This window comes from Choristoneura fumiferana, chromosome 18 (assembly GCF_025370935.1).
Source record: "Choristoneura fumiferana chromosome 18, NRCan_CFum_1, whole genome shotgun sequence".
Lineage (NCBI taxonomy): Eukaryota > Metazoa > Arthropoda > Insecta > Lepidoptera > Tortricidae > Choristoneura > Choristoneura fumiferana.
Window position 1 is genome coordinate 17,325,787 of NC_133489.1, and position 26,865 is coordinate 17,352,651.

Consider the following 26,865-nt stretch of genomic DNA (forward strand, 5'->3'; position numbering starts at 1 on the left):
TTGAGAAAAAGTTTATTCTATTTCAGAATTATTCACCATTTTTGAGAAAAACTTTATATTAGTCTCGGCTGGAATAGCAATTGCTGGCTTCGTATTAGTTAAACGGACTCGCAAGCTCGTCCGTTTAATACCTACTCATACTCAGCCAGCAATTGCCTACTTCCAGGCCACGACAATAATCTACTATTTTATATTTTAAGTAAAGTTATTTCATCTAATTGGGTTTTTGGACTCTTCGCCTGCAATTTCCATATTTGTCGTAGATAAATTGGTTAAGAAATCAACAAAAGAGGCAAGATGTTCAATTTCATTCGGCGGGTTTAATCGTATGTAAAAACTTCTCTATAACATGGTATGCGGAAGATTCTGATAAATTTAGGGATGAATTGTTGAAAAATAAAGACAAATCATAATGAAACAACATTTATTGCACAAGTAACAGAGAGGTACAAAAGGGTTGGTACCGGGATCCATATACCAAGAGGCTAGCACAGTTACTTTTGTCCAATTTGATGATAGATATACCTAGTATAACATGGTATTAAAAAAAACCTACGCTATATACTCGTATACAATGTAATTTAAATTCGATAACAAAAATTTAAGTTTCTAATTAACAGAAAAAAAACAGATTTTTAAGTAGTATCAATTAATTTTAAAAAAATAAAGTTTTCTTTACCTACAAATTACGACAGTCCGGTCGGTTACGGATTGTTCCATAGCCCAGAACAAAAAAGTTTTTGTGTGTCTTTGACTCGTTCGTTTTGAAAGGTGACATTCTTTACCGGCCCGGATAATGTCGGAAACTCATGTCGGTTTCTATGGGCGCGTACATGAAAAACAGAGTCGGTATTTCCATGTTGGTATTATCCGGACCGGTAAAGAGTGTCACCTGTCAAAACGAATGAGTCAAAGACACATGACTTCTCTTTTTTTATTTTTTGTTCTGGGCTATGGAACAACCCGGACCGGACTATCATAATTTGGTGGTAAAGAAAACTCTTTAAATTTTTAAAATTAATTGATGTTACTTTAAAATCTGTCATTTTTCTGTTAATAAGGAAGGTTATTCCTATCGATAAAAAAAGTTTCAAGCGTTTCTAAAATTTTCATCCCTTCCCTATTTAAATAAATAAATTAATTAATAAATATCACGGGACAATTCACACCAATTGACCTAGTCCCAAAGTAAGCTTAGCAAAGCTTGTGTTATAGGTACTAAGCAACGGATAAAATATTATATAGATAGATACATACTTATATACATATTAAACACCCAAGACCCGAGAACAAACATTCGTATTTTCATATAAATATTTGCCCCGACACGGGAATCGAACCCGGGACCTCAAGCTTCGTAGTCAGGTTCTCTAACCACCAGGCCATCTGGTCGTCATTTGGGTCAAATTATAGTACAGTATTTTTGTAACACCATGTATATTAATGTATGTCCCCGTAGTGCATTTTAATACTAATAGGTAATAGATATGTCGCAACACGACTGTAAATTTGACTTAAATTTTTAAGTATGTATCTAAAATTATTTTTTTGTGCGTGGTAAAAATCGCATTTGTGCTTTTAAGATTTTTTAAGGTGTAAAGTAGCATCTGTTAGTCAAGTCATTACACAGTGTGTTTAGTATTTTAATAGGTGATTTCTTTGTCGCTTATGGCCACCATTACGGTTGCAAATAATTCCTTCGTGTCTTTGCTTTCGGGTTTCTTTGGGTTATAAATCTGTTACGCATAGCGACACAAACTCCATCGATCCATCCAACCGATATAAAAGCAGCACGCAAGCGATAATCTTAATTCTTTTAATATGTTAGGTTACCTATAGATGCCTACGTAGTGCGTCCTTTACTATAAGCAAAGACTTTTTCACACTGCGGGGTATGGCGTGATATTATTGCTAAAATCAATAAGCTATCGATCGATACCGCTTCGTAGTTAGAGATATCGATGCGCGATGCTGGCATATAACTTTGACGTTCTCATCCAAAGGCAAAAAGAGAGCTTAAGCTCCTTGAGCTAGCCGTGCAGTAATAATCTGTAAGCCACAGCAACCAGCAGGGTCGTGAGTGCCACAGCACGCGGCTCGGCCACCGCCGTGGTGCCCCGCCCACAAGCTGACCTTGGAAGATTCGCCTCCTGTAACACCAGAAAAAAAAGTGAAAGCAGGGGGGCTACTACGAAATTCGAAAAGCGAAGTTTGTATCGTACGCACCGTTCCTCTCATTCTCGTATTACATAATATTAGCGTCAGCAGGACGGTAAAATACGAACTTCGATTTTTGAATTTCGTCGTAGTAGCCAACCAGATCCACAGACATCCTGTCATCCTTTGTTATGACAAGTTTTCTACCTGGTTGGGAAGATGCCAGTAATTTGGCACACTAAGGGCCACTTACACGGTCTAGGGTTAAAATATTATGGATGACAGGACACCTCCATACATTTTAACACAACTTAACTCTGGTTTAGCAACGCGGAGTTATATAGTTAACTCTAGTCCGTGCAAGTCCGCCTAAGCAAATTGGATAATTAAATTATCAATCCAATCTATTTCCTTACGCCTTCATGGTAAGTAAAACAGCCTTCGAGCCTCCGTCGTGGCAGCTTCGCCAAATTCAATTTGTGGCAAGGTTCCGAGCTTTGAATCGAGTCGTTAGTCGGCACCGGATTCGTCATCGGCGGTGGCAGGCACTTCTGATCATCATCAAACATTGCATTGTCGTTCTTCTCCACCACCACCAACAGCAAATTTGTGTTCTTCACATAGGAAGCCCAGTACGGAGGGTGACACTTGCCGAATTTCTCTTCGTACACGATTGGTGAAGCCTCAACAGTCTTCAAAAAGTGCGTCTGGTTCAATATGTACAATGTAATCGAGTGATCGCATGAAAACGTTTTTTCTCCAGGTGGAGCCTTTTCGTTCTTTGGTGGCGCATTTGTTGTTCCTTGTTCTGCATCTGTGTAAAGGTAAATGGGTAAAATGTCAGAAGTAACAATATTATTTTGAATATTTTGCATAAAATACGTAACCGTACCTTCGACTATGCTATTTGCATGCGTATATGTATTCCAGCTGTAGATATCTGATACTATTAATAACAGTTCAGTTAGAAACCACTTTATTAAACTCCAGGGCTGCGAACAAATAATTAAAATAGTGTAGGCACAATACCAAAGTACCCAATCTGTTTTATTTTTTTAAGTCTTTAAATGCCTACCGTATCTAGCAGCCACGAGTCGTTAGCTGATTGTTTAAGTATTGATAACGGGCACAAGGCTTGATAATTGAAAACCTCTACATGTTCGAATATCTTCTTTTCTATAAAGGACTTTAAGACATAAGGCTGGACCATGCCGAAGAATTGGCCCACTTCCTCCATTGCCATTGACAGAACTATGTAGCCAGAACTGTCTATTACATAACATTCATAGTCCTTGTTGTTGCATGACAGAGACTGGAACGTAGAAAAATAATAATTTAACAAATTGAATTCTAATAACGATGACTATAGTTATTTGACCATCTAGCTTGAGTACAAACGCACCATAGATCTATAAGACCTCGAAACGTTTGTTCGATTCGTTCTTCGTTTGATTGAAACAAAGATAAAGAAACGGCACCACTATACTATACATTTATTATAATAGAACGTAATTATTTTTTAAGTTTTTCAGTAATGGTTGGTAGGGTTCCCTTTCAAATTATAACCTTTAAGATATTTGGCAGTTGTAAGCACTTTAAGCTTCATGCAACTGTGATATGGTCCGGTGTAGATATGAATGTATTTTAATCTTTGTGAAAGACGCTCTTACTAAATGTATCATGTTTCTTACATCCAAAGTCACCTACATTCATGACAACCGTGTGACAATCAACAATTATATTCTTTAAATATCAGACGTTATAAGGATTAGCTCACTTTTACACCTTACCTTATCATCCACAGACTCAATAATCTTCATAAATCTATCTCGGAAGTGTAAATATGAAAATTGAAATCCCACGACGGACGCTGGAGTCTCAATGTTACTGTCTTTATAGAAAATGGCGTAACTAGCGGTGATGGTGATGTCACCGTCCTGGATGACGGGCGTTGGGTTGACAATGGTCGTATCCAAGACGGGGAGCGGAGTGGCAACCACAAGAGACTCGCGGTTGATCGTACTTTGCAGGACTGCTGCTTTATATGGAGTTACCTCTATTGTAGTTGAATAATGGTCTCCCAATACTCTGTAACAACAAAGTAGCTCTTGTATCTTTAACTAATATCAAAATTATTAGTACGTTGAATCACATTGCCTGACAATTGAAAGCATTATCTTTTACTGTACGATATTCTAAAATGAGCCAAGATTCAATTAGTTTGATCGGTTCCATCGTACCATAGAAATGTAAATTTGGATTTCAGCCGTTTTATACTTTTAAAGACCTAATGAAAGTAGTGGGTATTCATTTACACAAATTTAAAAAAAATATAATGATATGTTTTGTAATAACTCACTTGCCACCAAAATTCTTCAGCCGTGAGCCAGTCTCGTTGACTTGCTCATTCTTGTCATCATCATACAGGTAATGCCACCTCGTGAGTCCACTGGAGGTCATAATAAATCGCACGCTGACGTTGTATTTTTTAGCCAGTTCTTCTTCGTACGCGGTGTGGTCTGTCCACTCTTGGAAGTAAGGCGCCGAGAGCTTGGCATCAAACACTAGCTGCTTTACAAGATCCTCGTTGCAGTAGTAATCGTCTTTGCCAAGTTTCGTTTTAGCGTCTCCGCAGTGAGCTGGAATATACAGTGTTTGATTACTTTCACTAAGTAAGTTTAAGTAAGTAAGTTTGCAGGTGGTAGGACCTTGTGCAAGGTCCGCCCAGATTGCTGCCACCATCTTGCTCACTAATCCTGCCGTGAAGCAGCAGTTCTTGCACTGTTGTGTTTCGGCGTGGAGAGTAAGACAGCCGGTGAAATTACTGGCACTTGAGGTATCCCATCTTAGGCCTCTAGGTTGGCAACGCAGATGTTTATGTGTGGTGGTGATCTCTTACCATCAGGAGACCCACTTGCTCGTTTGCCATCCAGTCGAATAAAAAAAAAAGTTTAGAACTTCCCGTGAATAAGTCGGGCCGAGCTTTTAAAATTGTTAAGTACCTATACTTTTAAGTTTTGCCAATACATGAACAATTACCGACTTTTGAAGCGTAACAGTTTAAAATTACTTATGTATTAGGTAAAACATAAAGACGTTAAACATACGAAACGATACGATTTCATGGGCACCCACCGTCAAACCCTCTGGCACAAAATAGTTGGTAGTAGAAATCTAATGAAATACTTACTTTCTACGGAAAATGTTTCTGAAGCTTCCTTCGTATACTGCTTCTTCGAAATATCGGTCAGATTTTTCGATATGTTGACTAAAAATTTCCAAATTTCGATTTCAGGATTGTCTGACTCGTGTCCCTCCAGGTAATGGTACTTGCAATACACCCTGACAGGAGCAAAGATTAATTTATGTATTTACTCTTTAGGGCGGTTACAGACTAGCGTTTTATTTGCGCGTACAGGTGCTGTTTTATTTTCTTCGACCGTTGTACTGTAACGCAGGAATGAGCGCGTACTCACGCGTTTTGTTTAATATTAGGTATACCCGCAGAAATAAAGCTAGTCTGTAACCCTTAGTTTCATGGTGCTGTCAATAGTTTCTTGACAGGCGAAATATCGCTAGGTGGCATTAGTATCTAAAGGTCCGTTTGACATTACTATCTTGCTTGTAATTGGCTCATTTTGTAATTTAACCAATCACAAACGTGACGCAAATGTCAAAGTTGTCAAACTAACCTGACGATAGAGGACCATTTTGTGCCCGTGATCGTGAAACGTATTTTTTTTTAGTTTTCTTTTAAGTATTTTGTGTAATAATGTCACGAATATATTTTTTTTTCTTCCTTTCTTTCTTTCTTTAGAACCTCATTTAACTTACCAATCGGGATGCACCCTGTAGCTATATTTGAAATAGTCTGTCACGTTTATGCCTGTGAGAGATTGTCCTTGCGTTGCTTCGAGGGGGTTGTCTTTGAGCATCAGTTCAGTGTCTCCGTAGCCTTTGGGCAAAGAGATTCCCATCGAGAACGGTGTCTCGTTCAACCCACGAAAATAATAGTCGTGCTTGACGCGGGATATCCTTCTGCAAAAATTATAACAAGCATCTTTAAGATCACATCAAAACAAGCTCTCGGTATTTATTATGTTTTTATAAAAAAATCTCGGTATTTCTTACACAAATGGACTAAAAATACCTACATGTACATTATTTAATAGCGATATTTAGTATGTTTTTGTTATACAAGTTACAACAATGAATACAAATAAAGAATACAAATAGTGTAGGCTATGATAACATTGCATCCAAAGTAGTAAAATTTGTAAGTGATACCACATAATCAATATTTCTATTTCTACAGGTGTATTTCTAAGTTCTTTAAAAATAACAAAAAATAAACCTTTATTCAAAAAAGGTATCAAAGAAGATGTAAATAATCATCGACCGATAGCTATCATTCCCGTTTTTTCAAAAGTTTTTGAAATGGCAATACACAAAAGAGTTAACAACTATTTTGAAATAAAAAACCCTATTTTGTGGGGAGCAAAAAGGTTTTAGGAGAAATGATGGCACTTGCTAGTTTGCCATCCAGTCGAATAAAAAAAAATTAATATAGCAGTTTTTGATTTTATTAATATTGTTATGGACAGTGTTGATCATGGTATACCTGTGTGTGCATTGTTTACCGATATGACCAAGGCAGTTGACCATGTGGACCACAAGATTCTTCTGTACAAGCTTGGCCTTTATGGTATCAGGGGCCAGGTTCGGAAGCTTATTGAGTCTTATCTCACTGATCGGCAACAATATACAAAGATATCTAGGGTATGTACAAAAACCAAAAGAGATATTATATACACATCTGACACTAAATTTGTGAAATACGGTGTTCCGCAGGGCAGTGTGCTTGGCCCTCTGCTTTTCTTGATATACATAAATGATTTGACAAAAGCAGTATATCACCCTATGATTATGTTTGCTGATGATAAGATTTTACTCAATATGAACACGACATAAAAAATGTAGTAGGAAAAATTGTTACGTGGCTTGATCATAATAATTGAATAATTAATTTGACCAAAACTAATTTAATGCATTTTTATCAAAGAAAACAAGTGAATGACGTTTATGTTGATTATGCCGGACAAACTATAGAAAGGGTTGACGTCACAAAGTTCGTAGGGTAATGATCGACAGTAAACTCACATGGAAATTTCAGGCAGATCAAGTATGCAAAAAGCTGAGTAAATCAGCTTTTGCGCTAAATAAACTTGCAAATATCGTAAACACAGATTCCCTGCTGACCGCCTATCATGGACTTGTAGCGTCAACACTAAGATACGGAATAACATTTTGGGGAAATTCGACTTGTAGGGAAACAGTGTTCAAGGCTCAGAAAAGGTGCATAAGGGCTATGTAGACATAATCTTAAAATGACTGAAAGTTGTGTTCCTTTTTTTTAAATATAAAATTCTTACTTTTCCATCGCTTTACATTTTGGAGGTAGCTATCTTTGTCCATTCTCATCCTAGCCTGTTCAATAAACTGACAGACACGCCGGCTCGCTGTTCGCTCTCAATATCACCATACATTGCGGAAGAAAACTTGCAAAACAGCGTTGGTGCGGAAAAGTGTCTTAGGAATGGCGCCTCAAATATTTAATAAAATTTCAGATTCTTTTAAAGAACTGAATTTGGCGCAATTTAAAAAAAAATGACATTGTTACTCCTAAATAAATGTTATTATAGCGTCAATGAATTTTTAAGTGATGTCAATTTATAATTATTAATATTGTTTTAATGTTATGATTTTGAATTTTGCTGGATTATTTTTAATTTGTTTCTTTAGTGTTTTGATTATTATTTTTTATAAGACATATATACATATATTGATTTTTCTTAATGTTTTTTTCTTTCTTTGACTGATATGTATATTTAAATAGCTGCAATTATTAAAAAAAAAAACTGTAATTTTGTACGCCATGTGGCAAAACATACAGGGTTCTATATTTTTTTATTTTATCATCTCTACATCTGTACCTATGTTTGACAAATAAACTATTCTTATTCTTAATAATTAACAATGGATGTGAAGAAAGAATAATATGCAAGAAAAAAAAATTTTTTTTTTTTTTTTTTTTTTTTTCGCGTAAAACTTAATTATAAGGTAGTTCATATCAATGAGTTGAGTCGTCTGCCGAAGTTAACGGATATCAAAAACACGGTATATTTTACTAATTAATAGTATACTGATATACTGTATACTGATAACTCATTTTTCCGCCACAATGTTATGCACGATTTGTCTTCATCATAGTAAAAGAGAAATTTAACGTCTGTCATGTGGTCCTCTTTGTTAGTGAGGTTCTGCCGCAAACATAACCTTAACCTCTGAGCTACCGATGGCGATGTTACCTCATATCGTCGTAGTGAAATAGCACTTCAACGTCTGTCATATTCCCGTCATCTCCGTCGGTGAGATTCTGCCGCAGACCCAGGATCTTGTCTCCGAGCTCACGCGCACCCTTTCCATCATCCACCTGTTCCACCTCCACGAAATCCACGCTGTTGTAGTTTACTTGTAGCTCTTCGTTTATCTGGAACACGAACAATTCGAATACATAGTAAGTCTAGATACGTGAAATGCACGGGTGGGTTAAAAAGTATATTTAGGTAATAAAACGGCCAAGAGCGTGTCGGACACGCCCAAAATAGGGTTCCGTAGCCATTACGAAAAAATTAAGTAATATTTTTCTAAGGCTTTCGTATTTTATACGGAATCTTCCAAGTTTAGCTATATTTTATACCTAGGCTGCTATTTACTCTTAAACTACTAATAATTCTCAAGCAAACTTAGCCATTATAGTTTTCCTAGAAAGTTTCAAATATTTACTACCATCCTGAACTTTTTCAAATTTTTCCGGTTTAGATTTTAGAGGGGGGAAAGTGGAATATTTCGCAAACATATCACTGAATCGAAAAATCGGCTTAGCAAACCCCTAATGGTTTTAAAGACCCATCCAACGATAACCCACACTATAGGGTTAGATGAGAAAAATAAAAACCACCCCCCCTTTACGTCTATGGGAGGTACCCTAAAAAAATTTTATTTAGATTTTTTTATTGTACCATTTTGTCGGCATAGTTTACATATAATATATCCGTGCAAAATTACAGCTTTCTAACATTAATAGTCCCTGAGCAAAGCCGCGGACGGACAGAAAGACAGACAGACATGGCGAATTTATAACCTTGTGTTAAAAGTAAGTATGTTTATAAGAAAATTTTGATAAAGTGTTTGCAGTGGTCTATTAAATTTAATCTAATGTTAAGAAAACGTGAGCATGGCCGTGGTTTCAATTCTACTTTACGTTACCAATTTACCAATTACGTAATACGTTAACAATTACGTGATACGTTACGTAATACGTTAACAATTTTACTGAAATAATGTTTCCAAAAAAGGAATGAAAATTCTACTTCTACTAAAAATTGTTTACTAATTTCGGTTCCTCTACAACTCGCTCGCCAATTTCACGATCGCATCTGTAAATGCTCTCTTCCAGTGAGCATACTAAGTGGGGGAGGGGGTTGTATATATATTTAAGGGAGAAATTGTCTTGGTACAGGGATAAGGGTGGGCATCATTTCACGACTAGGTCTCAAGTGGAAATGAAGTTAATAGTACCAGTCTGTAGGTTTTAGGGGCGGTTTCAGATATGCGGCCTCGAAAGTATGGAACGATTTACCACCTCCAATTAGACTTAGTACCTCAGTACTGAGCTTTAAAAGACAGGTAAAAGAAGTTTAATTACAAAAACAGTAAAGGTCTCATATCGGGAACCTCTCAGTCCTGGATTACATGAGTGACGCAGATGTTATCCTGGCGAAATGTATCCTCTTTTATTTTTATTTTTATATTCCTTTTTTTTCTCTTAATTTTTTTTATTTTACTTTTGCCCGTTTTATTGTTATAATTATTACTTTTTTTTTGTTAATATACTAAACCTAACTAAGTCCGCACCTGGCAGTACTGTAGGAGTATACTGAGAGGGGTGTCGGCTGAAAAACAGCGCTGTTTGGCGTCGCTCCTCGTGGCCGGCGCCAGCAGCATATGCTGACGCCGACGCCCATTGTCACAATTATACACTTTTATTTTGTATGAAATCTTATTTAATGTGTTTTGTGGCAATAAATGTTTTTTTTCTTTTTTTTAAAAAGATAGTTTTTTTTTTAATGTGAGACACTATATATTTATAGATTCGACGAAATACTTACAGAGGTTTTAAGCAGTGGATGAAGTAGCAAGTACCCGTTGTTACTGACGATAAATGAATATCCATTGACGCCGAGCTAAAATTAGAAAAGAGAGTGAAACTTAGATAAAACCGTCTATCATAAAACACAATTCACGCCAGCGCATTTTATACGAGGTATTACTATACCTTGTTTACATGTCAGTGTTAATTAAGCTTTGCCAAATTATCGCAGATATTTGAAATATTGTGGCTGTGATACTTTACCAAAGGTCAATCCCCGACAGCGGTAACCAAGAAGTTGAGGAATTTTAGAAAAATATATAAGAGCAACATGAGATGGTAAGTAATGGAACTTTACAAATAAGCTCTCGATGACTTTCTTCGAAACGGATCAAATGAATCGACGAAAGTTTAGGTTTCAATTATTTTGAATCTAGAAATCAATCTGTAAATGTCTTATCTTATTCCAAAGGTCTCATCTTTGGGGTAATCGACTTCAGGTAGGTAGATATTTTAATTATAAAATGGTTGATATCGTTCTTTTAACGATGGCACAAACTTTAGCTGGTGACTAAAAATCACCTTGTATGGCTATGATTGTCACCTGGTGCGGCTGGCCAAGCTTCGCTATGCTGTCGATGGGTACATCGGTGCCCGCTACGCCGATCAAGATGGCGTCCTGGTTGGACTCGGAGTCGAACGCGGGAATCGCCACCGACGTCACCAACTTGTCCTCATCGTGCTGAAACGATTTGGGAACATAAACTAGTTTCAAAAGCTTGGAAATGAACTTGTGATTTGAAAATAAAACTGTGTCTAAGCACATGAAATAGCTATCTATACGAGGTGTTTAAACATTGGCGTGCAGCTCAGGCAAGCAGCCATAGGCCTATATAGAGAGGGGAGACCCGGGTGGGCCGTCCCCACCCCAGTATGGTCTAGTGCTCACCCCAGGATATTGGGCTACCGATTGAAAATTTTATAATACTGATAGGTATCTTCACACAATAATCCAGGCCAGGCCGCCCCTGAAAAATTACCCTAGATACGCCAATGCAAGCAGCGTCAGTATTTGCGCGGGCCGCCAGCATCAGCAATAGGAAGCAACACTAGCGCTACCTACCAATCTGAGCTGCACGCCATTAGTTTTAAATGCCATCATCATCGTCGTCAAATTTAACATGAATCCGGAATATTTAAGCAGATAGTAAGTTTAGTTTCAATGAATAATGAATACCCATATAATCTATGACGTGGTACTCTTTCGTGGTAGGAAATGTATGGAAACATTTTTTTTTATTCAACTGGATGGAAAACGAGCAAGTGGGTCTCCTGATGGTAAGAGATCACCACCGCCCATAAACATCTGCAACACCAGTGGTATTGCAGATGCGTTGCCAACCTAGAGGCCTAAGATGGGATACCTCAAGTGCCAGTAATTTCACCGGCTGTCTTACTCTCCACGCCGAAACACAACAGTGCAAGCACTGCTGCTTCACGGCAGGATTAGCGAGCAAGATGGTCGTAGCAATCCGGGCGGACCTTGCACAAGGTCCTACCACCTGCAAAAACATTCATTAACTTCAATCAAAAATCAAGCGGCAGCGCAGTAGCGTTTCACGATCTGCTAGAAATGTGGACCAATATAGTATAGCCTTTAACCTGAGAGGAAACAGATTGTACCTTAAGTATATCAATGTTTCAAAGTTGGATCGAATACAGTAGCTCTATTCTTACCTTAGAGATGTCCGAGATGACACCCCATGTTTTAGTTCTCTGTAAAATTTGAAAGTAAACATAATAATTAATATAATAGATAGATATGAAAAGGCTTCAACCACGGAATCCCACAATGGTTGCTGATCTATGCCCCATATTCCAATATTTGAGGGCACAGTCCCGTCAAGTTGAGCGCAAGCCAAATTACAATACTCTTACAGAATACTGAAATTATTTTTGATTGATAAGCAGATTTATACAGGGGACTCTTCAACGTTTAATGGCATTGACTTGAAATGTCGATTATCACGTTTATTGAATCAGGCGTTACTTTGCGGAGGTCCATATCAATAAACTAAAATAATTTCTTTGCTCACCCGCGACCTTATGATAGCTAAGTAAGATATGCGTGTTTTTGCAGTTCCTCCACCTCCACACTTTAAAAACACACACAAATCACACAAACCCATCTATCACCACCACCACAGTAAATTGACGTCGATACAGCGACGTACAAACAATAGTCTAACATCTGGTTAGTATGGTATACGGTTGTGTTGCTCTAAAGATGAGCTATGGTTGAGTTCGAAACGCGTCAGTGTATTGTGGTGGTGGTTAGCTATCATAAGGTCGCGGGTGAACAAAGAAATTCTTCTAGTTCAATTATCACGTTCACTGTCCCCATACAAAATGGCTGAATTAATGACACATCCAAGTGTGCTTTCACTTTGGGGACAGTCTAAAGTTGTCAACCTATACTCCTATAAAAAGCTTCATGACTACATTAGGACACCCGGACAGGGAAGGTGTTATACATTCAACTTTATATGATCATGCCAAAAAGCCATATAGTCGGCAAAAAAGCTTGTATGATAAATTATTTTTTACCAAAAATTGTTTCTGTTTATCTTACCGTGGCGTCGATACTGGCGTGAGTCCATGTGGGGGGCGGGGGGCTGCCGTCCAGGATCATGGGGCGCGCGATCACGTTGATATACTTCAGCACCTGCTGCTGCACCTCCTCCACCGAGTGAATGTGCACGTGGTAACCTGCAGCGTGACAGGTTGACTTGAAATTTGATATCAACAGTCAACAAAAAGAGAAAAATGCTTGTATCAAAAATATTTTTTTACCAAAACTTATTTTAAGACAAAATTGACGTTGAATTCCCCCAATTACACCTATCTGATTTTTCAATGTGTTCTAATTTTGGTATAATGTGGAAAAATACCTCTCATGTATTCAATATTCATGCTCATGTAATACGAGTACATCTTTACTTACCTCTATTGTTACAAGCCATTGATGTTATTTCTGCGACATTGGTAACCTCCTTTCCTATAAGATAAGTAAACACTCTGACGGGTATGTAGGTCTTGCCATCGACCACTTCTCGATTGTACTCGTCGAAGACTTCCGAAAGGTTTCCAGGCACATAGTCGGTGATCAGCATCACCAACTGGTTACAGCCCAGGGGGCTGGAGACGTTGCATTTGGATTCAACTCTTTTCTGCAGTACGAAAACAAATGTTAACCACTTGATCTAGAAATATTAAAATTTTCACGGATGTTCTTTAACAAATTTAGATGAAGCCCACAATGTAATTTGTTAAAAACTCCTAAATTAGCGAAAATGGAAGTGCTTCCTTTTCAAAAATCACCCCCCTTTTTTCTCTGGGTCTTTTAGGTAGATTAAGCCAATCACGGGTGAGCTTATTACCCGTGATACTTGTACTATCCCTGTCACGCTCGCAAACACGTTAGGTAGGTAGGTATATGAGGCAAAGGGATTGGAAGACAGAAAAGAAGAGTGTGCAGAAGTGAAAGCATTATTAATTTTTGACTTACTCGTACTTAATACTATGTATTATGTGACTCATGGTAGAACTAAGATTTAATTTACAACTAGCTTTTGCCCGCGGCTTCGTCCGCGTGGAATTCGGTTATCGCGAGCCGTTCCCTCGTGACTTGTGCATTTTTTCGGGATAGTAGGAAGCCTATGTCACTCTCTGGCTCATAAACTACCTTTATGCCAAAAATCACGTTGATCCGTCGCTCCGTTTCGACGTGAAATACGGATGAACGTACAAACACACTTTCGCATTTATAATATTAGTATGGATTTAGAACAAGATAGGTAGCGAAAGCATTTCAATGCCGCACAAACATCCATTGCGTTAATTGACCACACCCATGAGCGCACTTTAACTCTACTCTATTAATTAGGGTTTTTATCAAAAATTGCTCGACTCACCACTTTTAACATTTCAAACGCTTTTATATAAGCCTTAGTAAGGTTGGCGTTGCCTTCTAACAGAATCTTGTGCTTTTTCCCACCATCCGTTGGAGTAAGAGTATGTAATATAGTTCCAATATTTTCTTTTGTCGCTTGCACTAGTCCTTCGGAACAGTTCATCACTAGGTGAGTGTCATTTTTGAAGGCATACACATTTACGTAATCATTGTTTGATAAGGTGTCCAATAGCGACTTTAGGGTGGTTCTAGCAACGTAGTTCTTGAAACCGGTCATTGAACCGGATACATCGAAGAGTACAATGATGTCTTTGGAGCAAGTAGCGGCCTCGATGTACCAGGACTGTACGCGGCAATCATAAATGTCGGTCTCCTTCATGTTCCACGGCATCCCGGGGTAGAAGCGAAGGATGCCGTTCGCGGTTCCGAAGTATTGCCACGCTAGAGATGGGTCGGCTTGATAATTCCTTGTGAAGATGTCGTTAAGGCCTTTTGACCACACAATAGCGTTTTGTGCCTCTGTTTCTACAAAATAAATTATGATTGTTAGAAATTTCAGGCCATAGCTTATATTAATACTAGGAGATCATGACTAATTCGGTAACGATCTCCTAAACGGCCAACCTTGGGCAATGACAAAGAGCAACTCTCGGATGCCAACTATGTATGTCGCTCTGCCTAGGCTACAACTCAACCGCATACAGCCAATAATGATATAAGGGTATTTCTGCACTAATTGGAAAGTTTTAACAATCCCCTGCTAAGTTTCTCTTCAAATTATGATGAATAGAACAGTAAAAATCAGCGTCATAACTACCGTGTTGTTTATATCTAAATAAATGTATGCACAAGTGTCAATCTTATCAATTATTTTTATATAAGATAATCATAGTCAAGCAACAGGGTACTGATTTTGTACTCTTGGGACACTGTTTTATTAAAAAAGAAAAAAACATGCATATTCATTGAAATACTACTTCATCGATGGGGTAATCATCTTTTTAAATTTAATAGAGAAATCTTGCTAAATTATACCACATGGCTAATATAATCTGATACCTATAAAATTCTGGGTTGGGGACTGTTTTTGGAGTGTTTGAAAAATTGAAATGAAATAGGTAGTTTATTTTTGGTATAATATTAGACAAGTTTAAAAACATGGTTGTTTTAAAGACAGATTTTTTTTTCTGGCGTATCTCAAAATGTTTTTCCAAAAAAAGCCAAGGATAACGATTTCACAATTAGTGGAGAAATTCCCATAATTATAATCGATCGCCTTTAACAATTTGTGACGTTCTAAATTCAAATTCGTACGTGGTGGTTAGGTGGTCAATAAATATGGATTCCCGAATATCATATCTGTTCATATTCACGTACCTACACACGGTATTTTTGCCCTGTTGATCCAAGTGAAAGTTATTGAAAAAATATATGTTATAGAATATTAGTTTATAAATACATACATAAAATAACCAAAATTGGTGGGTGTAAAAGTATATAAATAAAAATTAAAAGTGATAATTTCACTATTCATAAAAACATTTGGGACTCCATATTTTTCTTAATAAGATTTATTTATTTATTCCCAAATAATTTCATAGCATAACAGTTAACAACGAAAGCACTATAAATTTCAGCAAATGGCACAAAGTAACAACAAATTTAGATTACACAGCATAACAGAAAGATACATAGACCTAGGACACCACAGACGAAGCCCGGATATCCATCTTTTTACAAAATCTCATGCATTTACGGCACACAATTACCCATCATCAGCCTACAGCAGTCCACTGCTGGACATAGGCCTCTTCCATGGCGCGCCACAGCACTCTGTCTTCACCAACCCCAACTACTTGCTAACACATCCCAGTCAGATGCAGGTACAAGAAGTGCATTCAGACAGTGCAGCGCTCGTAAAATAGGGGAGTTTCTAAGATATATGTATAAAGATAAAGTGTTTCGATTTATAGTTACTTGCCTAAGAAGTAAATATTGGTGGGGACATGCACACAGCTAATGTTCGTATTAACGCTTATGTTGTAGAAGTGAGAGTCCCTTTCGAGATTGCTCGGCAGGTAGTGCAATTGTTCCTTTTTTACAAAATTTGGGAGTTTGTCGCTATCTCTCTTTAGATCAGAGCCGTCTTCGTATGTGAAGTTGGAATACTTTGCGGAGCAATACGTAAAGTTCGCATCCACTGTCTCATTGTTCAGTTGGAACTCACGTACTAACTGCTTAGCCGTTGCGTGGATACACTGCAATTAGATTAACATGATATTTATAGCAGCTGCAATATCGCAGCATTATAACAACGAAAGATTTAAAGCTGCGTTTCCACCAGAGATGTGTGCGTTGCGAGGAATGTGTTTGTCATGAACCAATAGAAACGCTTCATTTACCTATCTTTGCTCCGCTGATATGTTTCCACTAGAGATGCGCTGAGCGAGGATAAATATAGCGTTTTCAATTAGTTCATGAAAACACATTATTCGCAACGCATTCTTCACACAGCCTCAAGCTAAAATTTTATTTGTTTAACTGTAATTTAAGCGTATTTATGATATATGATTCTTACCTTAACGGCGTTGATTTTTTTTGTAAGCATTGTCGCAACAGATTCTAATGAAGAATCTAATATTTGTCTTCCGTTTTTTCTTTTTACACTTGCGTTCATTTCTTTGTATTTCTGAAACAAAACAGCAGGTACATTTTTAGCATGATAATTAACTTAATTTTAAGTACGAGTTATCTATTATTTCTAGCCAATTTCTGTCAATAATAATTCATTGTACCTAATTTTTTAATAAAATAAAGTACCTACTAACAAAGTTTACCTATTAAAAATCGTCGCTGATTACTTGCAATGAATGTATGCGGGTCAAATCTTGCAAGTTGAATTTGACCCACTTCCAGTTCCAGTGGTTGGATTGATTTGAAATTTGGCATACCTACTTATGTAAATCAGGTGACAATACAATAATCTGGTAGTGACAACCTGGTGGTCTAGCCAGGATCGTCTCCGCTGGACGAAACTTCTCACCGGTTAACGGCATCGACTTGAAATTTGGATTTGGATGACAATGCAATTACAAAAATTGCAGTTAGCAAAAAGCGACGCTTGTACCTACTAAAAATGTTTTTTTTAACAGAAACTTATTCTTAAAAGAACTTGTTTGTTTATGAATTTTTTTTAGGATTGTTTTTTGTTGCTAGATAGTGTGCCTATAGGTATCTCAAAACTAATCAGAGACTGAACTTTATCGAAATTCAACATCCATAACTTTATTCGAAAGGTTAACGTTTCTGTTTTAAGGAAAAAATATGAATATTTCGAAAGCACCTATACCTAACCGACTAGTTGAGCATTTAAGTAAGTATTTTTAGTAAGTAGGTACATAATATAAGATATCTCGAGCAATGATAACTGAATAAATTTAAATAAAATTTATCACGCAGTCAGTTTATTATCAAATTTAACGGGAAATTGGGAAAAAAATGTTTGATGAATGTAATCTATGTCATTTGTATAAATTAAACTAACTTTCTTGCTTCAGTTGTAGGTTACGGACAGAGAGCAGCAAATTGACTAAGCGGAAAGCTCTCGGTTACTCTCTGAACCTCGCATCTTGCGTAATTATGTAGTTTTAAAAACAACCTTATGCTGAACTATGAACTGTTGGTTCTGTATCAACACCACAGGGTAAAAAAAACAGACAGTAACTGATCAAAACGGTAGTTAGTCACGCATATGCCTGAAGGTTATCGATTTTCTCTAACTTCACTCCAGAATGGTACAGTCAGTCGGTACATAACATTATTACAGCAAATAATATAAAAAGCTGTGTGGTGTCGGGTTAGAATTATACACCTCTCCATTTCTTCTGTGGATGTCGTAAGAGGCGACAAAGGATATAGGTTAAGGTATACCTTAGTAGGCGACAGGCTAGCAACCTGTCAATATTGTACCGTTTTTGTCAAACCTAAAACTGCTAAAAGTGGCTCCGACGCGGTTACGTTACGTGTGCTCTGCCTACCCCATTTTAGAATACAGGCGTGATGTTTGTGTTGTGTATGTGTTTATAATACAAAATGCAACATTCAAGACTGTCATCTACATATACTATAGATAGAGGGAGGGTAAAAGCCTGACTTATGGTTCGTCGTCCATGTAGACAAAAAAGAAGAAGAAATCCCTTTAACGGATAAGTTCGCCTTTTTACATCTTATTATCCCGTGTTCTGTTATTTTCATGTGTTTTTATGTTGTACAATAAAGAGTTTTACAATACAACTTATTTGCTGATTACTGTTGGTGCTTACTTAGAGTTACATAATGTATCTACATACACAAATATTGATCACAACATAGTCAAGGGGTTCTTAGTTAGCATTAAAATTATATTTTCACCTACGCCTATGCAAAATCTTAAGTAATATGTAAAATATTCAAAAGTTACAAAGTTAACGCGTATTGTTCAGTCAAGTATCTATAGAAAGAAGGCACTTTAAAGGCATATTTGTTACTAAGTAGGTATATAGGTACATCTACTTAATACCTATTCTACTGATTTGTGGTAAGTACTCAATAAAGTTTATTTATATTGTATCACTAGCTGTTATCCTTCCGCGTAGAGTTCGTTTGTCACTATCCTGCTGGAGCTAGGTATAGGATAATAACTATCCTATGTCCGTCCCGAAACTCAAACTCAATATACCGAATTTCATCAAAATCAATTCAGCTGTATTAGACATGATAATGCGACAAACAACTTTCGCATTTATAATATAAGTGGTTTGGATATCATGTCAAATGACCGTCAATATATGTTTTATATAATGGTGCTTAGGGTTGTATTTACGATTGAAGTCATGTACAGTCAAGTATAAAAATATGAACTTATTCAAAGTTTCAAAAATAAGTACCACAGACTCTTATTCCGACGCAATAAGGCCGTAGTAACATAATAAATATTTTTGACTGGTTCTAATAGATACTTATTTTTGCACTTGACTGTACGTAGTATCAATTCACTTCAGTGCCACAGCTTGGGATTACATTTGCGGGTGAAGAAGGTCAGGTTATGATAGAAAGTATCTTTTCCATGTCATTGCCTCGTATTCGGTTGATTTTCCCTTTGATTTTCCGGGTCGCTGTACTTAATTGTCTTTAACGACACAGCAAATGATGCTTCTGAATTCGACTGGAGCTTACAGTTTTTAGGGTTCCGGAGCCCAAAAACGGAACCTTTATAGTTTCGCCATGTCTGTCTGTTTGTCTGTCTGTCTGTATGTCTGTTTGTCCGTCCGTCCGCGGCTTTGCTCAGGGGCTATCAATGCTAGAAAGCTGTAATTTTGCACGGATATATGTATATATATACTATGCCGACAAAATGGTACAATAAAAAACCAAAAAAAAATTTTTTTTAGGGTACCTCCCATAGACGTAGTGGGGGTGATTTTTTTTTCTCATCCAACCCTATAGTGTGGAGTATCATAAGTGCAAATTTTCATTAAAATCGAGCGTCCCCCCCTCTAAAATCTAAACCGGTGGGTGGAAAATTAAAAAAAAATTCGTGATGGTAGTAAGTATATCAAACTTTCAAGAAAAACTATAACGGCTAAGAATTATTAGTTTATGAGTAAATAGCAGCCTAAGGTATAAAATATACCTAAACTTGGAAGATTCCGTATAAAATACGAAATCCTTAAAAAAATATTACTTATTTTTTTCGTAATGGCTACGGAACCCTATTTTGGGCGTGTCCGACACGCTCTTGGCCGTTTTTTTTGGATTCTGGAAACGTCGTGCTGGAAACATTATGCTTGTTATTTAAAATTCTATTTACTTAATTACATAAATCTCAGCTCTGTTGGTTTTCGCTCCACTTTCCGTTCCGTACAAAGTTGCTCACGGTTCTTTGACGATGTTATTTTACGTACCTACAAACGTTAATGAAATCAGCTTTGTAATGTTTGAAAATTTGCATAGGAATTTGGTTAGATAAATACCGAAATTTCGATTGAACTGCTGGTTCTAATTTCGATTTAAATAGATTTCCTTCAGTCATTCCAGCTCACGAAAATAAGTACCTCATTCGAGTTCCGATTGAGTTATACTAATATTATGAGTACCTAATATCAGTGCAAGATTAAACATAAACGTATGCATTAACTAGACACAAATGAAAATTTATGATGTAAGTTTCTTAATATGATTAAGAGTCGCCATAGTGTGAGCTCATGCCTCCATACGAACTAAGTTTTGTTAGAAGTGTTGTACTTCTAATGGAATGATATTTGGTAAACATGAGCTTTGCGGCGAAGTAGGTATCTCACTTATATTATTTTGTTAGTCTATTTGTTTGTTTGTTACCTCATCACGTCTAATAACCGCTGAACAGATTTAAATGAAATTCGGTATACAAATAGTTTGAGTCCCGGGGAGGGACAAAGAGGATAGCGATAAACGGAGTCGCAGGCAACAGGCTAGTCTAAACACTAAACATATATTAAAATTTTCATGATTTGTTTTGACTTATGGCATTAAAGTAATACGATGCTATATAAGTATTTTTCTCATATCGACTAAAATAGCTACTAATGTTAGTAATTTAGATCGGGTAGATCATACACATTATGGCTGTTCAGGTCAGCTCTACCCGATCTAAATTACTGCACTCTTAAGGCAAAAGATGGCATCTCAAAATTAATCACTTGTTATTCATTTACTTATACATACCATTGTGTAGCTTAACTAGCTTAAGGCATTCCGCATCATGGTATAATGATATAAATGACTCAAAAATGTTACTTCGTCTTAAAAGGAAAGGAAAATAACAGAAATTTTTATTTCATAGAATGGAATGGAATGTAGTACCGAGCGGCAAGAAATCTGGCCAACAAATTTATGCAGTAACAGATAATTTTGTATGTAGAGTGGGCCAAATTTTTTTGCCGCTGAGTATATTAGGCACTTTATAGAAATTACAAATTGTTTCCCATTATCAAGTTTCTCATTAATTACTATGTAGGTACTTACGGCTTTTATCTGATCAGATTTGGTGAGGGCTACCTTGAGTCCCCACAGCTCCTCGCCAAGAGCACGGCTCCAGGCTTTCACTCTGCAATGTAAATTGACAAACAATTGGAATTTTTACGTGATTTATTTAAAAAAATACAACAAAATACAAGGGGCGTTCAAGTAATACGTACCGCAGTTTTAAAGAATTTTAACTCTCCCTGTCTATATTCAGGTTAAAGAATTTTATTTTCTCAAAAGAAATTTTACATTTCACTTAATGAGACTAAACAAATAATCATGCCTTAAATATAGGTACATAGCGAACGTGAGTATTACTTTGCATATAGGTAACAAACAAACAAATATCGCAATAAATTTTAAAGTGGGTAATTGTTGCGCCAATAGCAGAACTAATATTAATATCGGGTAGATCTAGTTATTGATGTTAAAGTTAAATAAAATGTACTCGTACACCGTGCGCCTGGCGACAGACCGCCAGGGACGGATTCAGATTTAGGATACAGGTATGTTATTGATAATATGAACCTTTAGTGTATTTTTAAAGATGTTAAAAGAGTTGACTTCTTTAATAGGCTTTGGTAGGTTGTTATACATTCTTACTTAACACAACACATTTACCCGCTGTTTCGCCACTCATTGATAATTTGTATGTGACAGCTAAATGTACTTAATGCCACCTCTGTTTATTTGGACAAAACAAACATAGACGACATCAAATTTATCTGTCACATAAAATTAATCAATGCGTGATGAAACAGGTCCTTAGAGTAAAAGGTACATTATTAATAATAGGAAGCTTTTTTTCCACATTAACTTTATATTAATAACTAAGTAAATATGATAAATATGCGGTTATCACACTGCTCCGCCATTGGAGCGACATATGGTGTTCCGGTTTTTAACTTTGACTGTAGAAACTTGTACCTATAAAAAAAAACGCATGGTATGATACACCCGCACCTCCGTGCGAGGGTGCAACGCGCGCGTCGGTACAATACGAGTAGGTATAGGTAGTGCCACGAGAGTTGGAGTGAATGATTACACACACAGCTACAACAACATGCCGTGTAATCTACGAGCCGTGTAATGGCAGCAGGATTTTGACATTTACTCATTCATTTCATTCAAACACACACACACACACACACACACACACACACACACACACACGCGCGCGCGACAGGTATAGACACATATAATAACTAACAATTAGTCATACCTATCTACTATTTTTTATACAAATATCTTTTGTGAAAATTTATCTAATGTGGTCCTTTGTGAGTTGATAAATAAATACATTTTTATTTATTTTTATTTATTTATTCTGCTTTTGTGCCATTAGTTCTTTTTGAAGCTGTGTGTGTAATCATTCATTTTAACTCTCGTGGCAATGACGCCGAATTTCGTCACTCCGAACACCGCAACGAGATGCGGTGGTAGTAAGTATGATATGGATAATAATAACCTCCTCAGATACTTATGTATGACCATGTATATATCAGAAAGTCAACATCGACCTACTAACATCTATCAATTTATAAACATTGAAGTTTTATAAAAATCGTCTCACTGCTTTTCAAGTTACGAATACTATTACGAATACTATTTCCTTTAAATAATAGGATTTCCAAAAATTAGCATTTTAATTCCTTAGAGCTTAGTTCCAAAATATAGAGAAAATAACCGTTCAGGCTAAATTTCACCGTCATTTGGTGGCCTATGGGGCGTTTTGCGTTTCCTTTTTTGTGTGAAATTAGAGTAGATACATCCCAAACTGGTACAATTAGCTTTGTTAGAAAAAACTAAAGATATTTCTATACCGATTCAGCTATTTGGTCACTTTTACTATTAAGGTCAAATACCTATACCTACCTATTTTAATTTATTGTCCCTGTTACAGGATATATATATCCGTTATTTTTATCACTAGATGAAGCACCTTTGACTTATTTGTTCATATTGAAATCAGTTTGATCTTACAATACATTTACTTACTTTCTTTGGCAATGCGCAAAGCAGGCTGTAGAGTCGTAGCACCGCTACGCCGTAGCGCGTAGACGGACTTGCATGCGTTGTACATGCGTCATCTAAAGTAACTGTTAACATCCATATGGTTACTGTAGAAGACGCATGTACAAAGTTTATTAAAAATTTTGTATACCTACACTGTCTAGGAATTGGCCACTAATACAATTTTAAAGCAAGCAGCGCAGAAAGGAAACAAAAGAATAACGTGAGTCCTGTCATAGTCCTTGTCTGCGCTGCGTTGGCGCTGCGTGTTTAATTTTACGTTATTATTAAAAAGTTGTTTTATTTCATTAATTTACACCCCATAGAGATACAGTCTACAGTGACCATCAAAGTTAGGGCGCGCTGTTATTGAGGCAGAGCGAAGATATGTCGAATTTATCAAACACATAGGTGAAAACCCACATCCACACGTCGATCTAAACCCAGCCAAGATTGAATTGTAATACCGAACCTTTGTGCTCACTTCTTAAACATTTTTTTTGATACTGTAGTACTTAGTAATAGATACGTGAAAGAAATTTCTATAACGATTCCAATTACTTGATGTTTAATGTCCAAAGACAATTTCACTCATTCTATCTACTTATTTATAATAATACAACTTCAAACAACTTTTACTTAGGCATTTAAACGACATAGATAATAAGTCTATTATTGCTGAAAATTGCAAAAAGTCCGTTAGTTGTAACTTTCACTAAAATCACCGTAATATTAACACTCAGCGCAGTTGTTAGTTTCCAAAGTTTCCCAACTTCTGCTTTATTTTTTCATCGATTTATAAAATGGTAATAAAGATTGATGGATGGAATGGATTAACATCTGATAAATGAAGTATCACCATCCTACCATTTGGATGTGAAACATCGATTATTGGCCTTACCCTTGAACTTGTATCTATACTGTATCTTATCTGATCTTATCTACGGGCATTACGCAGCGGAAAAAGCGGAATACCTGTGGGATATATCTAAAAAGATTTAGGTAGCGCTTCTGATTCACAGGCAATAAGAACGACACTACAAAGATGTTCTACGATGTATGACAAGAAGTTAATTTGGCTTTCAACGTAATCCTATATTATGTCCTTGTATATTTTTTGAGTGGGCGCCTATAGACATTATTAAGTATTTTACGAAATTCACCCAAAGATAATTATATTAGATTCCCAATAATGGATCCTAGGTCCATTGGTAGTACTTAGCTAATACTCCATTGTTATTAAATATTTTGGCTACTGAAATGATGACTACTTATGATAATTAGGAACAATTAGTTTGCGAGTTCTCTAAATGCAATAAACTAAACGAACTTTATTTTATTATTATTTATCATTGCAGGGCAACGCGGCATACAGCAGAAATGCGGCAGTATAAATTGGTTGAATATCAATAGCGAAATTACCAGCATTGTTTAACGACAGCCGTATTATTTGCGAGGTTCCGTATTTTAATTAAAGGACTGTTATTTACAAAATCCTACAACCAGACCATATGTGATAGTTATATAGTCACGCAACGCAAGCCACTATAATATTCAACGTACACAAGGACGCACAGTACAGAGGGAAGGTCAAAACTCCGAATGAATAAGAATCAGATGTGTATATTTAATGAAAGCTACCCCGAATTTTCAAAAAGTGCATAACTAATTAGGTTTTTACGCGATACGAACATGGCGGAAGTAGCTGAACGATGCATGATGCTATTTGTTTTCAGATCTCCAAAGAACATCTGGCAAAAAATTCTATTCTTGAAAGATTCTAGTCTTAACCTCCAACTGAACGGGTTTAAAATAGGTAACCTAGTTTGTGTTACAAAAAGTGTAAAGAGTGAGTAGTTAGAGGTGCACTTCCTTACGTATCGGACCGCCAGGCCGGCGCCGGCGCCGGCAGCAGCAGCAGCAGCGCGCAAAGCGCGAGCCGCATGGTGAGTCACTCCGGCGCACCTCCAGGGGCGCGCTACTTCACTATAAGGCACTTTGTTACTCTACTTTGTTTTTCTTTCTCCTATAAGGCTAAACGTTACCATCACAACATACATTTTTTAATTATTCTACAGCTAAACTCTAAAATACATCATTCAAAGTTTCAAATATTCACAATGAAAATATAGCCACTAATATGTTGAAAGCTTTCACCGGTACGAGATAACGAGCACGATTACAATAGCGACACGCGCGCGGTAAAACAGTCACCGAATATTTCCCCCAACACGAGGTTATTAATAGTTTACAACACAACTTTATCGCTGACAAATGGGAGCTTGCACCGGCACTTGTTGGCGGTTGCTCGCGGTTCAGTTTCACAGAGGATCACAACGCGGTTGCTTATGTTAGTTTGGTAGGTTTCGGGTGTTATTGACGCCGGTGCGGAGCGGAGGCGGCCGGTGACCGGGCGCGGCGCGTGTGTCGCGGCGGACGCACGTGCTGCGTCTATTCTGGTCCGGGCGCGCGGGCGGCGGGCGGCATCGAGCGACCACGAACTAGGTCGGGCAACCTCGCGCCGCCTGTCCGCTCGCCTCTCTTGTTTAAGCTCTCTCATTGCCGGATGATCGACTCTTGCGGTTCTGATTGCCGTCAATATCCATTCGTCTCTATACACTTTCCTGTTTTTTATTCGATACACGTAAGGGAAGGCATTAGCAGATGGCTGGCCTCGGATTGTGTACAATGTCTGTAAATTTGAGTGAAATGTTTATTGTACTTGTTGCGTCTATCCATTTGGACTGAAGTATTAGTCCGAGAGCTGGTAGAGATTTTGAAACAGTTATTTGTAACAGCTATGAAGCTTGTACAGTCGCCATCATAAACAACGAAGGTGTCTACTTGGGCTCCTATGTTTATGATGACGATTGTACATTATACATAACTTCCTTTATGGTATCTAAGTTCAGAATTACAAACTTGGCTGAAGGGTAGAGTAGAGGGACTAAACAGATCGTTCGCGAAAAATCTGTTCGATGCGAGTTAAATTTGTAATAGCTTTAAATCTCTGAGAAGAGAAAAAATAACAGTCAGATAATTCGGCATGGCCCATTAACTAGGCCAGATATTTTCAAAATGATAATTATGCACATGAGCGACGCTGAGTCAACTCATTTTGGTGGATACCTGTCAGGTGATCGGTAATGGATGTTTTAGAACCAAAAGCCTTCAGCAAGGTTTGTATTTTTGTACTTAAATATCATAAACGAAGTGATAAACAAGTTTCAACGCCTAGGTTCTTTAAAATATCTACCAGCTATCGACACCTATATATTTAATTCACCTTTTTGTTCTTATTTTTGCGCACACAATACAACAATTGCCAACACGACAAGGTTGGTTTTTTGGAATCTTTTTGTATTTTTTATTTCAATTCCAAGTTTTTACTTTTACGGTCATCCCGTAAAACCTAAATTGAAAATACAAACTGAAATATAGATGCAAAGAAAAACCAGAAAAATAAGAC

At 37.0% G+C, this 26,865-nt stretch overlaps 2 protein-coding genes across 3 annotated transcripts in view; one reads left to right on the forward strand and one right to left on the reverse strand.

The window, feature by feature from the left end:
• Positions 1-407: 407 nt before the first annotated feature.
• Positions 408-25,859, reverse strand: Ca-Ma2d (Ca[2+] channel Muscle-specific alpha2/delta subunit). Its single transcript, XM_074101931.1, has 19 exons — positions 25,274-25,859; positions 21,384-21,465; positions 16,921-17,031; positions 16,324-16,600; positions 14,344-14,867; positions 13,374-13,599; positions 13,002-13,138; positions 12,107-12,145; positions 10,974-11,111; positions 10,389-10,463; positions 8,526-8,707; positions 5,992-6,195; positions 5,348-5,499; positions 4,517-4,796; positions 3,948-4,245; positions 3,233-3,469; positions 3,050-3,149; positions 2,574-2,971; positions 408-2,150 (listed from the first exon to the last, which is right to left on the reverse strand). The coding sequence occupies exons 1-19, from the start codon at positions 25,339-25,341 to the stop codon at positions 2,031-2,033; spliced, it is 3,648 nt and encodes a 1,215-aa protein (XP_073958032.1). The 5' UTR covers positions 25,342-25,859; the 3' UTR covers positions 408-2,030.
• Positions 25,265-26,865, forward strand: part of LOC141438185 (protein rolling stone-like) — a 57,587-nt gene continuing 55,986 nt past the window's right edge. Inside the window, exon 1 of one of the 2 annotated variants that reach the window (XM_074101935.1) lies at positions 25,265-25,342. The gene's annotated coding sequence lies outside the window, so the exon portion shown is untranslated. The remainder of the gene's footprint in view (positions 25,343-26,865) is intronic. The other variant, XM_074101934.1, reaches the window with a different exon arrangement.